This window comes from Daucus carota, chromosome 5 (genome assembly GCF_001625215.2).
Source record: "Daucus carota subsp. sativus chromosome 5, DH1 v3.0, whole genome shotgun sequence".
NCBI classification, from domain to species: Eukaryota; Viridiplantae; Streptophyta; class Magnoliopsida; order Apiales; family Apiaceae; genus Daucus; species Daucus carota.
In genome coordinates, this window is record NC_030385.2 from 39,042,102 (window position 1) to 39,056,978 (window position 14,877).

Below are 14,877 nucleotides of genomic sequence, written 5' to 3' on the forward strand. Positions count from 1 at the left end.
AATTCAGAACAATAGTTGTTCCTTTTCTTTGAATAATGTTACCTATGGGGTTGCACGTTTATTTAACGGTTTATATGTTCTTGACTTGGATACTCCATTGTCACTATTGCAAGAAACCAGGTCATTGGAAGAGGAACTGTCATGCTTATTTGGAGGATCTGAAGAAGAAGAAGGCTGCTGCCGCTTCTGATTCAGGTATTTATGTTATAGAAGTCAATTTGTCTACTTCAACATCTTGGGTATTAGATACTGGATGTGGTTCTCACATTTGTATGAATGTGCAGGAGCTACAGGGAAGTAGGACGTTGGCAAAGGGAGAAGTCGACCTACGAGTTGGCAATGGAGCAAAAGTTGCTGCTATAGCTGTAGGGACTTATCATTTATCGTTGCCCACTGGGCTTATTTTAGAACTTGAGAATTGTTTTTACGTGCCTGCAATTTGCAGAAACATTATTTCAGTTTCTTGTTTGGACAAGAAAGGTTTTGCTTTTTCAATTCAGAACAATAGTTGTTCCTTTTCTTTGAATAATGTTACCTATGGGGTTGCACGTTTATTTAACGGTTTATATGTTCTTGACTTGGATACTCCCATCTATAATGTGAATAATAAACGACTTAAAACTGATGACTCAAATAAAACATACCTCTGGCACTGTCGTTTAGGCCATATAAATGAGAAGCGCATTTCCAAGTTACATAAGGATGGATACTTGGATAAGTTTGATTTTGAATCATACGAAGCATGCGAACCATGTCTCATTGGAAAAATGACTAAAGCACCTTTCACAGGACAAGGTGAGAGGGCCACTGAGAGATTGGAACTAATACATAGTGATGTATGTGGTCCAATGCGAACTATGGCAAGAGGTGGCTTTTACTACTTCATAACATTTACTGATGATTTCAGTAGATATGGATATGTGTATCTTATGAAGAATAAATCTGATTCTTTTGAAAAGTTCAAAGAGTACAAAGCTGAAGTAGAAAAGCAAACTACCAAAAGTATTAAGACTCTACGATCAGATCGTGGAGGTGAATACTTAAGCCAAGAATTTAAGAATTTCTTAAAAGAGTGTGGTATTGTATCACAACTTACTCCTCCTGGAACACCACAATGGAATGGAGTTTCCGAGAGGAGAAATCGTACCTTGTTGGACATGGTGCGATCAATGATGAGTCATGCAGATCTTCCAATTAGTTTTTGGGGCTATGCCCTAGAGACGGCTGCCTATACACTTAACCGAGTTCCTACTAAAACGGTCCAGAACACTCCATATGAGATATGGACTGAGAAACGTCATAGCATGTCATTTATGAAAATTTGGGGATGTGAGGCGTTTGTGAAACGTCAAAATTCTGACAAGCTAGGACCTAAGTCTGATAAATGTAATTTTGTGGGATACCCAATTGAAACAAGAGGTTATTCATTCTATAATCCTTCTGAGAACAAAGTGTTTGTTGCTCGAACCGCTGTGTTCCTTGAAAGAGAGATGCTTTCTAAGAAAAAACAGTGGGAGGATAATAGATCTCGATGAAGTTCGAGAACCACATGATAACATTGAACCAGAGCAGGAACCTGAGCAGGATGTACATCAAAATATTGAGAGTAATCCTGTTCCGGAAACACAGGTTGTTCGTAGATCTAGTAGGGTTCGCCATGAGCCAGAGAGATATTATGGTTTTCTCTTGACTCAAACTGGTGATGTGATGCTTATGGATAATGATGAGCCTCTAACCTACAAAGATGCTAAGAACACTCCAGATTCCAAGAGATGGCTTGATGCCATGAAATCTGAGATGGATTCCATGTATGAAAACCAAGTATGGACTTTGGTTGATTTACCCGAGGGAGTTAAACCTATTGAGTGTAAATGGGTTTTCAAAAAGAAAACCGACATGGATGGAAATGTTCAGACCTATAAGGCACGACTAGTTGCAAAAGGTTTCAGACAGATTCATGGTATTGACTATGATGAAACCTTCTCACCAGTTGCTATGGTCAAATCCATCAGGATTTTGCTTGCAATAGCTGCTTACTATGACTACGAAATCTGGCAGATGGATGTCAAAACCGCCTTCTTGAATGGAAGCCTAGAAGAGGATGTGTATATGACACAACCTGAAGGTTTTGTCGATCCGAGATTTCCCAAAATGGTTTGTAAGTTGCGACGATCTATATACGGATTGAAGCAAGCCTCAAGGAGATGGAATATTCGTTTTGATGAAACAGTCAAAGAGTTTGGCTTCATTCAAAATGAAGATGAGCCTTGTGTTTACAAGAAAGTGAGTGGGAGCCATGTGGCATTCCTAGTGCTATATGTGGATGACATATTACTAATGGGGAATGACATACCTTCTTTACAGGCTGTTAAGACTTGGTTGAGCAAAAATTTCTCGATGAAAGACTTGGGCGATGCGACCTATATATTAGGGATCAGGATCTATAGAGATAGATCAAGAAGACTAATCGGCCTAAGTCAGAGTACATACATTGATAAGGTATTGCATCGATTTGGGATGCAAGAGGCAAAAAGGGGATATGTCCCAATGTCTCACGGGATATTGATCTCGAAAGAAAACAGTCCGAAATTGGTTCCATAATGTATGCAATGATATGTACTCGTCCTGATGTCTCGTATGCCTTGAGCATGACGAGTAGATACCAGTCTAATCCAGGTGAAGGTCACTGGACGGCAGTCAAGAATATTCTTAAGTACCTAAAGAGGACTAAAGATCAATTCTTGGTATATGGAGGAGAAGAGAAACTAGTTGTAAAAGGTTACACAGATGCTAGTTTCCAAACAGACAAAGATGATTCGATCTCTCAGTCTGGCTTTGTATTTTGTCTAAATGGAGGTGCTGTTAGTTGGAAAAGTTCAAAGCAAGAGACGGTTGCCGATTCTACAATGGAGGCTGAGTATATAGCTGCTTGTGAAGCAGCCAAGGAAGCTGTTTGGATCAGGAAATTTCTTACAGGACTTGATGTGGTTCCTTCAGTATCAGATCCGATAGATTTGTACTGTGACAATAATGGAGCCATTTCACAGGCTAAGGAACCCCGATCTCATTCCCGCACTAAGCATATACTCAGACGATACCACCTACTCCGAGAGATTAACACTCGAGGGGATATACATATATGTAAAGTGCATACAGATGATAACATTGCAGATCCACTGACCAAGGCTTTGTCGCAGCAGAAGCACGAAGGTCATACTAGTTCCATGGGTATTAGATACATCAGAGATTGGCTCTAGTACAAGTGGGAGATTGTTAGTATTGGTGTCCTAGAGACAATACTATTGTGTTCTATCGTAGACATTTATGGATTATGTTATATTGATTATGGAATAAATATTTATTGTGTCTTTATTTACTGCGTAATAAATTGAAAGCATAATAAATGTCCTTGGAATATTATATGTAATTCTATATCTCTAAGTACGTGACTTAGAAATGAGATTATGAGAATAATATCAATATTCCTAAATGTCCCTAGTCGAGTATCATTGTTAAGGGACAATAATGATGCATTAAGACTAGTATGTTTGTTGACTGATGATCACATCTCATTGATCATAGGTATAGTGATGCTAAAGTCAAGAACATAAGTGCATGTATCGACACATGGCACTGGAATGACCCACCGTGAGATTTTACATGTTAATAAGTGTCATTAGAAATTCTCACTGTGATAATGATGTAATGATCCTCTGACTTGATATCATTATATTTCTATATGAGAATTAATATACTTTGGTTGCACTAAAAGTTACCTTTGACCGGGTAATGATGAAATGTACATTGGGTATATTATGAATCGTATGAGAAATATGAATGATCTAGAAAGGATTTAACCCTCCTATTTTAGGAGTGATATTATTAGCCTCTTGATTGAGTGAGACTATAAAATGCATGGCCGTGCTCAAATATTGATTTGTTTAATAGTCTACTCATTGATCAAGGAAATTCGGATTAGACGATGAAGAGGATGACACAATACATGCCTTGAGTCTGATCTATAATATAAGGTTAAAGGGATTATATTACATTGTACATTATTCACAAAAGGTTTAATTGAATCACCAATTATTATTATTACTTGGGTAGCAATGATGTATTACTAGATGCCGCTCATTGTTTATAATTTTATTATTGGATATTAAAATTATTGCCAGCGTAATAATAACCTAAAGGGTCACACACTTTGAACGTTTAAAGGAGTTTTAATTTAAATTCTGAATTTAAATTAAATGATTAAGTTCGAAATAAATTATTTAATTGAGCCAGTCTTAATTAAGTAATTAGAATTTCGAATTTAATATTAAAACCAAAATCGGATTAGGTTTGGAGAAGCCCAAATCCGATTAGGGTTTGGCCCATCTATCTCTCTTCCCTATAAATACATAATGATGTATTGTTTTAGGGTTAAGTAACATAAAATTCGTTTTATTATAAAACCCTAGCAGCTCTACATCAAGAGAGGCTAGAGAGAGAGAGAGAGAGGCTGCATTCGGCTAGTACCGGCTCCGGTGATCTTTGGCGATCAGACGTTCGTGTGGACTGCTTAGAGACGCGATCCTTAGACGAGGGCTGCGTGGTGATTGCTTGTTCCGGACCTCCATCTTTCGCTAACGTAAAGCTTCAACAAGGTATAATCTCGTATCTCCATGATCAGCCGTTCTTTATAGATGGATCCTCGGGTTAGGGTTTCGGATTTTTATTTTACGTCGATTATCCGCTGCGTTTGTTTCCCCGAAACCCAACAAAAAGGTAATGTTGTGAATGAGGTAATTTATGTTGAAGATGATGATTATGTTGATAAAGGGAAAAAAAAGTTATTTTTGTCGATGATGAAGATGATTGTCATGATAATAGTGGGAAAAAGGATGATAATACAAGTTTTGGAAGAAGCGAACAATTTAAAATTAAAATTAGATGAGGTGGAAAGGTTTTATCGGGATTACAGGCATAGGGTTGGATCTTGGTTTATCACATTCGAGTGATCTAATGTATTAGTATAATAATTAAAATTAAAATTTTAAACAAATATATCATATAAAATAATTAAAATTTTCAAATAATACTAAGAAAAAATAATTTTGTAATTTAAAATTATAAACAATTAAATGTTTTAAAATATTTGTGATATACAAATAATTTAATATTATTATACATTCTAGTGATATAATTATTATGAATAATAATCTTTAAATTTTAATTTTAATATATATATATATATATATATATATATATATATATATATATATATTGAATTAATAAAGATAATCGTATATTCAAAATGAATGAAAATAATTTAAAATTTAAAATGAAAGTAAAAATGTTAACTAAAACTAAAGTAGTGGAAGGATAGTTTGGGGAAGTAAAATGTTTCAGAGTTCCCCGCAATGTTTCATTGCGGGGACTTAAGTACCCGCAATGTAAAATTGCGGGGACTTAAGTACCCGCAATGAAACATTGCGGGGTCTTGAGTACCCGCAATGTTTCATTGCGGGGAGTCTTTGTCATCCAACGGCCCTGATCTGGTGGTTCCCTATCCAACGGTGGCTGTATAACAGCCCCCTATTCTTATGTTATCACATATGTTTATATAATTACATAGCAGTAGGTTCTCCTAACAGCTAGGAACAAATTAAACAGGTTCATGATCCGACCTTCCTTAATATTATATTGAATTAGGCCAAGGAAGCAAGTTGTTGCAACGGTATATGGGCGTCGAAAAACAGAAACAGTTATGCTTTACACTGTCCTCTCGTTCATAACAGAAAATTTAGTTTGTCTGTGGCTCAAACTTGCCTGCCATTGTGTGCATCAAAGAATTAGTAACAAAACAGCCATAGAGATATAAGGGCAAAACCTAATCACAAAATTAGTATTGGAAGGTGCTGCTGTGTTTGTTGTGTCACCTGGCAAGTTCCTAACTTCTCCCCTGCAAAATTCCTTACCTGTTTGTCAAAAGCTTCTTTGCAGAATCACCATTTTATTTGTAATGTTTGTATAATTAGTATATACTCTGGTGGTCCTATTTTACATGTTCTTCTTGAAAAAATTACTGAATATTTTATTTGTACGCTATCTATTGATAATTGCACTAAATTAAATTATGTTGTGAGTATATATATATATATATATATTAGTCAAATATTAGAAATTGTATTCTAAAAATATTTCAAAAAAAATTACTTTGGAAAGAGAAAAGAACAAGTATTTTGTGATAATTTTTGGTAAAAATGAGGCCAAAGGAACATATTTATGTTTGTGAGGGAGTATTGAGTAACTTCTTGCTTAGAAATGATGCAACATATATTACTAGAAGTTCTGGAAAGGCAAGCACAGTCACAAACATATGTTATGCTTTATTGAAGTGCAAGCTGTAACTTGTTGAAACTAAAAGAACAACCTTAGTATCCTCTTTGTCATCTCCAAGTTCAATAATACAATTTCTGGTATTCGATAACTACAATTACTCATGACATGACTTCTCTTCAACCTTGTCAACATTGTGATACTTGTACAAGCAAGCACAGACTAGGTAATAACAAAAATTTATCAGCCCAATTAGAACCAGCATCCAGTACACATTCTGTAGCCTCCCATTATTTATATTATCGGGTAACCAGTTGGTCACCTTCCTAACAAGATCCATCAGTGCGCTGCTCATGAAAAACGATATCGCGATCACCAGATGGTTCAACGCAGTTGACATACTTTTTAGTGATGCTGGAAACTCTTGGTAGAACAAATTTATTTGTCCTGGAAATTGAAATGCATTACCGATTCCTGTAATAGCTAGTTGTGGTACTAGCCAAAATACCGACATTGGCACCACCATTGAACGTTCTAGAAGATTCCCTGATTCAGCTGCATTTCTCCTCTTTGTTTCGACGACTGCTGATATAGCCATGCTGATGACTATTAGTATGTGGCCTGTGCCTATGCGTTGCAGAGGACTCAGGGTTAGGCTGAACAATTTTTTGCATGCAGGCATGAGAAACCTGTCAAAAATGGTGAGAGAGATTGCTGTGGAGATTAGTACGAAGACCAGGACTGATGCTGCTGGGATTTTGAAATGGTGAGTGATTCCACGATCCATTGTTAGAGATTGAAGGATGGATAAGCTGCTTTGGACGCCAATTGCAGTGCCTAAGAGAATATTTGAAAGCCAGATGGGGAATATTTTGATGAGGGTTTTAAGCTCTTCAACTTGTGAGACTGTGCATGTTGTCCACGGGTCTGCGTTTGAGCCCTCCAGATCAACATTGCCATTGGTTATCAGAGCTGCGCGATTCAAGAACCTGCTTCATCAGAGATAATCACTTGTTCAGATGATTAACCTCTCTTCTCTTGCAACAGTGTGAGTGCAGTGTCTTTATTTAAAATTTTGTATTTGACCAATCAGCTATGTGTTTGTGATCATATATAAGTGTATCATGACCACAATAGACTAAATTAAATAGCCTCAACTCGATTGAACAATAAACATTAATTGTTACCTAAAGCTCTTGGTAGGTTCTGCTTTCATCTTCTTCATCTTTGCATCATGACCACAATAGTATTCCTCAGATTTGGACGATGATGGCACATTCCATTTCCGAATTGTTGCAACAATCACATGAGCAATGTCTGTAAAGGGACTCTTGTCTAACTTGGGACGGTAATAGAAGCGGGTGCCAAGCAAAAAAATTAATAAACCAAATAAATTTGCAGCGACAGATAAACCAAACCCTGTTGCCCAACTCAAATTATCTTCGATGTAAACCATGGCTGTGGCTGCTATTACAGAAACGAGGCTGGTCGCGACAAAGTACCAGTCAAAGTAAACTTGTTGATCTTTTGGCTTCACAAACTGATCAGCTCCCATTGTTGTAATAGTGGACCGAACACCGCCTGTGCCTATAGATGCTAGTATTATACCTGTGTATAGTGCTGTAAATTGCAGATTTGTCGGGGATTTACACAAGCTTTCTAATTCTTGGCATGGTTGAGGCCTCAAGCAATGTAGTGATGAAATTAGGTATAAAAATTTTATCCCCTGCATCAAGAATAAAAGAAATTGACATGAAATTTAAGAACTGTATCAATTAACATCATATTATATATATGATTAGTCCAGATTGTGTTACTTAAATATCTGTATAAGTATGCACTTTAGTTCCTCTGGACAACCTTAGGTATCATATCAGTAGTTCCCATCTTAATGTCAGGTGGAGTATATTTTTTCATGCACAAGAAAATCTATGCTCTGTTTACGTAAATTTAACTGTTTCAGTTTGATTTCATTGATCTACAAACTTTACTGGTATCGGATAAAATGGTAGCTAGAGTAACATACATGGTATAGTATATTACCAAGACAGAGATGACGGAAAATATCCAGACAACAGCATAGCAGCCAAGAAACGAGTCAGCTACAATAGCAGCGACGACAGGAATCAAACTAGTGCAGCCATTAACTAGGTTGAATATGAGAGCAGCATCAATGCTCTTAATATGGAATTCTTGTATGAGATAAACCATAAGATTGTACATCCATCCTCCAGCAGCAAGTGATAAGGCCGCTGTACTTGCTGCATTCATACAATCACATCAGCTTCCAGTACATCTCAGACATAAATATATAGAAATGTATATTCAGGGAATCAAAGAGGAACCTATAATGAAGGGGAAGGTGATCCATCCACCGCGATTCTGATGACCAGTATCCATGCTGATCAATCAACTGCAAGGGGCTCCAGTTTATGATTTCAGAATATTGAAAATGCAGAGGAGCAAGTTCTGTAAGGTATTTCTTGCTGATCCAACAAACTTTTGCATGCAAGGCTATCTGCTGGGGTATTTTATAATGATAGTAGAAATATTGGTTTTATTAACCAATAGTCATGTATGACTACAAAGCATTTAATTCTACAGCCAAAAACTGTAGTGGAATTTGGAAAATTACTGGATAAATAAGAAAAGAATGAATGGGATGGTAATATTCACCGACGGATGAAAAAAAAAATTCTATACTGTCGGCAACCTATAAAAGCTCTTTGAGGAGTATATTGTGTAAATCAAGCAATAGCCAGCTCCTTTGGCCTAAACTTCTGTTATGTGTATATATATCAGTTAACTTCTAACGTAGATTAAGAGCTACATATATTTGACCAAACTCCTGGTAATACATAAACAAGTTCTGTTTTAATTTATCATTCGATCTGAGCCTCTGTAGTCTCTGTCAGGCCTGATGGGTTAGTTTTTTGCGGCAAAACCTCCAGCATCCAATCTCTACAATCATAGAGTATAATTTACCTTTGTACAAGTACAATGTAAGAGCTAGCTTCATTACGATATACGTATGTAATAACATAATTGTGGTCACTTCCAAAATTTATTAAAGTTAGGCTCCACACTAGCACCAAAATAGAAGGTTAGGCTCTGACAGAATCATATTGATCGCAATTGCCAGATTAACTATAAGTTATCATGAATATTAATAGGTATTTCAAAGAAAGTATCCAAATGCACACCTTAATTTATAAACCCCGCTAATAGGTATTTAATTAGGCTTATAGTTAATTAAATAATTTGCATGTTTGTATAAACACTATTAGGAAGTTTTCTTAGTAGGTATATATTCAGCAGGTTGATAAATAAACCGAATGGTTAATTACTGCTATGTTATAAGTATAACAGAGTTCACAAGAACTGTATGATGAGCTCAACATAATCTGCTGTGTATTGCATGGTATATAAATATACCTGAGTTCAAATATTTCATAATATCAACATACAACTTTATAATGAACCAAAGAAACAACACACTTTTCCACAAAAACCAGTACAATACTAGGACATGAAGAGACGGAGCAATGGAAAGAGTTCGATCAGTTTCATCTGTCAGCAAAAGATGCAAGGCAAGACCCAAAAAAACACCAATAAAGTTTACCAGGGCAAGGGAACTCCAGGACCTGCTAAGAAAACACTGTTTCATTGAATTTTTCTGTCATAGCGATACTGATACTGCTTTTTTCCAGCACTCACTAACAGATTTTTTGCTTCTTGATTCATTAAAAAAATCATTTAAAACTTTAAAAAGAAAAGGAGAAGGGGGTCTGCTGGATGCTATATATTATGGCATGCCTGGGTTAAAGGACAAAGCCTCCTGGTAAATCATGTCCTTTATCTGTTCTTCTCCAAGATGTGCCGTCTCAAATTCAAACGAGAACGGTTTTGAGCAAATTGGTTCATCATCTATGTCATGTAATCTTGCCAGATACGGATGGGCTAATGCTTCTTCCACTGCATTCAAGGAAATACCAAGATATATAAATCACCAAATCTTTATATTGGCTGAACACGTAGCAAAGAATATCTTAAATACACTTTTAAATTTTACCAGCAAATGCCTCGACAAAATTAATTTAATCAATCAGATCATTATTTCGACCTAAACTGAACTAAAATTCAAGTGTGAAGTTCAAAATTGTGGTTGTCTGACCCGTGAATGTTGTTAGCAATCACTGCATTTGGGGATACAATGTGATCTAATTACTCATACAACACTCTCCATCTTTTCCTTCTTTTCTCACAGCAACAGAAGGTGCTATCTAGAGTTACTACAATAAATGTGAGAACAGAATCATTAAAGCATCCATTATTTTATTGCTCTTATCTTTCACCCCTAGTGATATATAAAATATAGGTCATTTCTCTAGGTGATAGGTATACATTAGTCTTCACAAGATAGCTATGACAACCTCCTCAAGAGTACCAGAAATGTGTTTCTAAAGGACACATGTATCAGGATATCTGTAAATGATCCAAGAAGCTCATGAACTTTTTAACATTCAGTTCGAAAAAAGCGATTCGAGTTTGGCTCGGTTCATAAATGAGCCAAACTTGAACACTAATTTACGGTTCGTTTTGTGGATGAGCTGAACTTGATCATAGAATAGCTTGGCTCAACAGACAATAGATTGTGAACATGTTTAATAAGGAGGCTAGTTAAGATATTTCATAAACTAATTTGTGAACAAACCTAATAACCAACTCGTGACTATATTCAGGAAAATGTTCTTAAATATAGGTTTAAATGTCAAAAAAATTGTGCGTACACACACACACACACATATATAAATGTACAAATTAAAAATTGTGCGTATACACACACACACACACACATATATAAATGTACAAATTAGTGTATTAAAATACATTATATGTTATACTACAAAATGTAACTTCTATAAAAGAGAAATTTAAAGTTATGTAACTAAAATAGATTATATGTTATACTACAAAATATAATTTTTTTTATAAATATGTACAAAATGAACGGGAAAGCTTGTTAGTAATGTTTATGAGCTGTTCTTGAATCTTGATCACAAATCTCGAAATTTGTAAGCAAGCACATGAAACATGTTCATGAACTGTATCTTTTCTTAGCAAGAGAAAAACTCAAACAAGATTTTTGGCGTGATCCAAGGTAGAGTTAGAGTTTGATATATATTAACGAGCCGAACTTGAACACTAAAGAGTTTGGCCAGTTCATTTATAGCCGATTCGTTAGAAACCTCATTCAGTTCCATATCCTCATATGCATTTAAGAGACCTCTCTGCAGACCCTCATCATTTTCTTAAAACTCTGGTTCACATTTCATAGTAAGCTTAGGATGGTCCTAGTTAATATGGTTTACTAAATTATTTCATACATGTTATCTCTGATTTCTATAGAAGACTTTCGCCAGAAGATATTCTGCTGTCAGTGCTTACTTTGATATCCTTCTACCAGTCGAGTATAATATATTTAAGGCTAAAGTATTTACCTGTAATTCTTTTGAAGGGATCAAATGTAAGCATTTTATCAACAAGGTCAATCGCTAAAGGATGGACTTGTGGATAAAGCCGACTAAGTGACAGCCGAGGGCGCCAAGGAAGCTGCAGAAGATATCTTCTCGCATCCTCATTTCGAACAAATCCAAGATCAGCTTCTGTTGGTGTCCCAAGCAGCTAAAAGATACGAAAAGAAAGGAGTAAATATTTGAATTGACGTGAAGATTTATTGCATTTGCTGCGCCTTTAGCATGTGACACATTGTGACAAATATAAAAATTTACATAAATAGATTAAAATGTCATAATAAAAGTGCGTAAGCAATTTAATAGACTAAGAATCACATAAACAAATATATAAATTAACATAAAAAGACTAAAAATGACATATTAAAAGTGCGTAAGCAATCTAATAGTCTAAGAATCACAATCTAATAGACTAAGAATCACATATTAAAAGTGTTAAAGCAATCATAAGAGCTACCATGCAAGTAAACCTATAGTATTGAGAAAAAACAAAAAACAACTGTGAGAAGAAATATTGTTCAAGTAGTTTTTACCATATATAAGAAGGTCGTATTAATATCAAACTCTTCTGATTAACAAATTTTCTCAACAAAATCAGCCCTACCTCAGTCAACAATCGCATTTGGTGCACATGATCTCTACCCGCAAACAAAGGCTGTCTGTTCATTAGCTCCATGTAGATACAACCCACCGACCAAACATCTATAGCTGCAGTATAATCAGAAGAGTTCAGAAGCAGCTCAGGCGCTCTATACCATCTAGTGACAACATATTCTGTCATGAACTCATCATTAATATTTGGACGAGCGAGACCAAAATCACAGATCTTCAGATCACAATTTGCATTCACCAAGAGATTGCTAGGCTTTAAATCTCTATGGATGATGTTTGCAGAATGAATATATTTCAGTCCTCGAAGGAGCTGATACAAGAAATACTGCAAAACAAAACGAATGTCAGACCAGGCTATCATTGAACAACAAATTTTCTTTAAACAGAAAAATCTGCTCAAAATATACCTGGCAATGCTCCTCCGATAAACTTTGATTAGAACGGATGATCTGATGAAGATCAGTGTCCATGAGTTCGGTAGCCATATAAACATCATTGAATTCCGTCCTCGAAGGCGGTGGAATTACATCTGTTAAAGCTATGATCTGCATTACAGTTCCATATTTAGTACTCATCTTCCCTTCATCATAATAAAGAATTCCGTTTTACTTCTAAAAGTCAAATTAAAAAAATGCTACGATGTAAAATTCATTTTTCTAGTCAAAGCCACACTTCCACACCTGCTTAATTTCCTTTTAGAAAACAATAAAAATTTTCGTATCCTTGAATCTATAAACTATATCCAAATATGAAAGTAACTAAATAAGCATAACAAGTAGTATTTAAAAAGCGCAAGAGGAAGGGCACAAACATTTTCATGATCCAAATGACGAAGAAGCTTAATCTCCCTCAAAGTTCTTTTCGCATCCAAGAAATTATCGAAAGCATGTTTAATCTTCTTGATCGCAACCATCTCATTCGTCGCCGTATCCATGATCGAACTGTTTCACATTCATCACATCGATTATTCCACTAATCTCGTACCAGAAATAAACAAAATTTAAATTAAAAAGCAATTATAGCATACCAGACAATTCCGTAAGCACCACGGCCAATCGGCACGAGCGGAGGCCGGTACTTAGAAGTCACCTCGAAGAAGTTTCCGTGCAAATCGTAGCGAATGAAGTTCCCGCCGTGCGTTGCAACCGCCGGATAATCGGGGAACTGGCCGTTGCCGGTGTTAGCCATTTTCTCAGCTTCTCTCTAAGTTTGACTTGTCTCTCTAGACTAATTTTATACTAGTACTACTATTGTTTAAAAGATACTCGTGTGGCTTAAATAAGATTTTTATTTATGTGTGTCTGTGACTGTGAGATAAAAAGTGTGTGCTCTTGGGCTGAGCTGTAACATCTGTTTTGCCTGTGTAACTGTTTTGCCTGTGTAATAAAATGAGTAAATATGGTGGGTCCGTTCCTAAAATATGTACTCCCTCTCATTTCTTTACGTTATTTTTTGACACGCTTTTCAACGCTCATTTAAAGTATAGTTTTATAATAAATTTTTAAAATTTTTTTGTTTTGAGTAAAAATTGATATATAAACTTTTATTCGAAAAAGAAAATTTTGAAAAAAAAATTATAGAACTACACTTTATGAGAGCGTCAAAATGCCTGCATAAAGTGAACGTAAACAACCTACAGGGACGAAATGAGTATAATAGTAGCCCGTCTCAAAATTTTTCTCGTTTGATATGTCGGGACCGTTCACGTAGGAGACAAATTACTAGTTTACGTCTAATCTCTAAGATTAAATATAACTATGAATGATCTTATTGATTTCGTATTTATGAATATTTTAATATAGTAAAAATTTTATATTTAATACTAATATGAAATTAAAGATATTAAGTAAATAGAAAAAGTATCAAAGGACGGAGGGAATATATATTTAGGAAAACAAAATGCTGCTATTTTAATTTTAATTTTTTGATATATATATAAACGAACGTATATCTTCTAACATAAATTTATCTTAATTGAAAATTTTCATATTTAACTTGCTTTTAAATTATATGATGCTACTAATCACTATCGTTCACACGACATGGACCGGACGGAAGATACGAGTTTAGATTCATGTGTGCCTTGAGGAGTGGACTTCTGAGCAAGAGGGAGGAAATGTAAGAGAAGTTGTGGCAAGACGCGTGGAGTGAATCAATCGGATGGTCAAATGTAAGAGCCGCCTTTCTGATCTACGGTCATGGATTTTTTGCTTGCAGGAGAGTTTTCAACGCCTTGCCTTGTTTATTTTGTGTCTCTCGGACTCTCGGTTACTATAAATGGAAGTTCGGGGCCCACTAGAATTTGTGGGGCCGTCAGAATATAAGATTTGATATACTACTACTGGTTGTGAATCATTGTTGAATATTTAGGTGTCGTGGAGTGTGGATTGTGGTGTCAAATACT

The 14,877-nt window shown here is 35.6% G+C and overlaps 2 protein-coding genes across 2 annotated transcripts; both read right to left on the reverse strand.

Annotated features, from left to right (window-relative positions):
- Window positions 1–6,357: 6,357 nt before the first annotated feature.
- Window positions 6,358–9,577, reverse strand: LOC108224028 (protein NRT1/ PTR FAMILY 2.7). The gene is made up of 4 exons (XM_017398549.2): window positions 8,673–9,577; window positions 8,371–8,588; window positions 7,515–8,053; window positions 6,358–7,316 (listed from the first exon to the last, which is right to left on the reverse strand). The coding sequence occupies exons 1-4, from the start codon at window positions 8,725–8,727 to the stop codon at window positions 6,485–6,487; spliced, it is 1,644 nt and encodes a 547-aa protein (XP_017254038.1). The 5' UTR covers window positions 8,728–9,577; the 3' UTR covers window positions 6,358–6,484.
- A 136-nt stretch (window positions 9,578–9,713) lies between these two features.
- Window positions 9,714–13,722, reverse strand: LOC108224030 (mitogen-activated protein kinase 3). The gene is made up of 7 exons (XM_064094233.1): window positions 13,501–13,722; window positions 13,285–13,414; window positions 12,881–13,018; window positions 12,466–12,798; window positions 11,829–12,012; window positions 10,144–10,302; window positions 9,714–9,971 (listed from the first exon to the last, which is right to left on the reverse strand). The coding sequence occupies exons 1-7, from the start codon at window positions 13,659–13,661 to the stop codon at window positions 9,946–9,948; spliced, it is 1,131 nt and encodes a 376-aa protein (XP_063950303.1). The 5' UTR covers window positions 13,662–13,722; the 3' UTR covers window positions 9,714–9,945.
- Between the last annotated feature and the right edge of the window lie 1,155 nt (window positions 13,723–14,877).